Source organism: Vigna angularis, chromosome 7 (assembly GCF_016808095.1).
Source record: "Vigna angularis cultivar LongXiaoDou No.4 chromosome 7, ASM1680809v1, whole genome shotgun sequence".
Lineage (NCBI taxonomy): Eukaryota > Viridiplantae > Streptophyta > Magnoliopsida > Fabales > Fabaceae > Vigna > Vigna angularis.
The window spans coordinates 25,146,259-25,148,179 of NC_068976.1; the positions used below are offsets into that span (position 1 = coordinate 25,146,259).

The window sequence follows — 1,921 nt, forward strand, 5'->3', positions numbered from 1 at the left end:
TCACTTAGGCGCTTGGGATGAAGTCTTGCCGCTAGTGGAATTCACATACAACAACACCTTTCAGGCTAGCATTGGAATGGCGTCGTTTGAAGCTCTCTACGGTAGAAAATGTCGAACGCCACTTTGTTGGTTTCAAGAAGGAGAGAATGTGTTAACTGGACCCGAACTTATCCAGCAAATGACCGAGAAGGTGAAGCTAATCCAAGAGAGATTGAAGACGTCACTTAGCAGGCAAAAGTCATATGCGGATAAGAGAAGAAGACCTTTGGAGTTCGTCGCAGGAGATCATGTGTTTCTTCGACTCAACCTGATCACTGGAGTAGGTAGACCCGTTCGTCCAAAGAAGTTATCCCCCAAGTTTGTCGGACCTTGTCAAATCTTGAAGAAGATTGGACCAGTAGCGTACGAGTTGTCTTTGCCACCTCAACTGTCAAATCTTCATCCAGTCTTCCACGTTTCCCAACTTCAGAAGTACATAGCGAACCCCTCTCACGTATTGGAGTTGGAAGACGTTCAACTTCGTCAAGATCGAACGCTGGAGATGCAACCAATCCGTGTGGAAGATAGCCGCACCAAGTATTACAAAGGAAAAGACGTTCATTTAGTGAAGATGGTGTGGGACGCAGAGACTGGTGACTCATCGTGGGAAGTGGAGAATGCTATGAAAGAATTGTACCCTCACCTATTTCCGGGTAAGATTTAGTTTTCGAGGACGAAAATTTTTGTAGTTAGGGGGAATGTAAGACCTTGAAAATTTAACCCAAAAACCCACCTGTCAAATCTCATTTAATGCACCGAACCCCATCTGTTAACTTTAATTATTACTCCAAAAACCCTGCTCAGGTGCATTTAAAACGCACTCCCAAACTTTGCACACTGACGCCAGGTGTCAAGAATGGAAGGTTCGAAAATCAGTAGTGGAATACAGGTGTCCACAGGAGAGCGCACGTTCGTCTGGACGTGGGGCAGACAAAAAATGATTTTCTGAAAACGCTGCCCACTCTCCTGCACGCACCTTCTTCTTCCCAAACTCAGACCTTCCATTTTCTCCTCCTTCTCTCTAGAAAACCTTTTCTTCTCTCTACTGTAACTCATCCTTCCCTTCTCCGATTCCATTTCAGAGACCATAGGAGAACTCCCGGCGTCGTAAGCTACAATCTGGACCGAACAGTTCCAGATTCTGAAACTGGTAAGTTTCTCTTCTTCGTCGAACGTTCTCTTGTCACATGCAAAGCCAAATTCTGGTTGCATGAAGAGTTAAATTCTAAGTATTTCTTGATTTTTATGGTTAGATTTAGTGGGAGGAATTAAGTAATCTTTGAGGGTAGAAAGCTTTAGACGGACGAACCCGAAACCTTGCATATAGAACGTTTCAGTCACGAATCCGGGTAAGGGAAGCTTATTTGATTTAATTCATATTTTTGTTTGTGTGAACGATCGCTGTTTGATTAAACGAATATGGTGTATGTTGGTTGACCTGTATGATAACGTTTGATATTTTATGTATGTGAATATGATTTATCACTTTGAAGTATGAAGGAATAATGTGAATTCTAAAGTATGTAAATTGATATTTGATATGAATTTATAAAGTATGAACTGATATGTTGAATCTTGAGTTATAAATAGACGAAAATCTGAAATATGGAATTCCCACTATGATAATGTATGTACGTTATCGAACGGTCTTATACCGTTCGGTTTTCTAGTAAACTGCCAAAAATGGAATTTTTCATTTGGAGAGAATTCTGATCGAGAACGAGCGTTCTCGTGTGAAATACTATGTTTGAGCGTTCGGCTCAGCATAGTGGTATCTGGATATCTGAAATAAAGTAATAATACATTTATACCCTTACACTTTAAAATTAGTAACGCTCGGTCTTATACCTAGCGTTCGTCATAAGTAGCGCTCGGTCCTACA

General features: G+C 41.2%; 1 protein-coding gene across 1 annotated transcript; it reads left to right on the forward strand.

Moving 5' to 3' along the window:
* Positions 1–76: 76 nt before the first annotated feature.
* On the forward strand, positions 77–703 carry LOC108336582 (uncharacterized). Its single transcript, XM_017573055.1, has one exon. The coding sequence runs from the start codon at positions 77–79 to the stop codon at positions 701–703; it is 627 nt and encodes a 208-aa protein (XP_017428544.1).
* Positions 704–1,921: the final 1,218 nt, after the last annotated feature.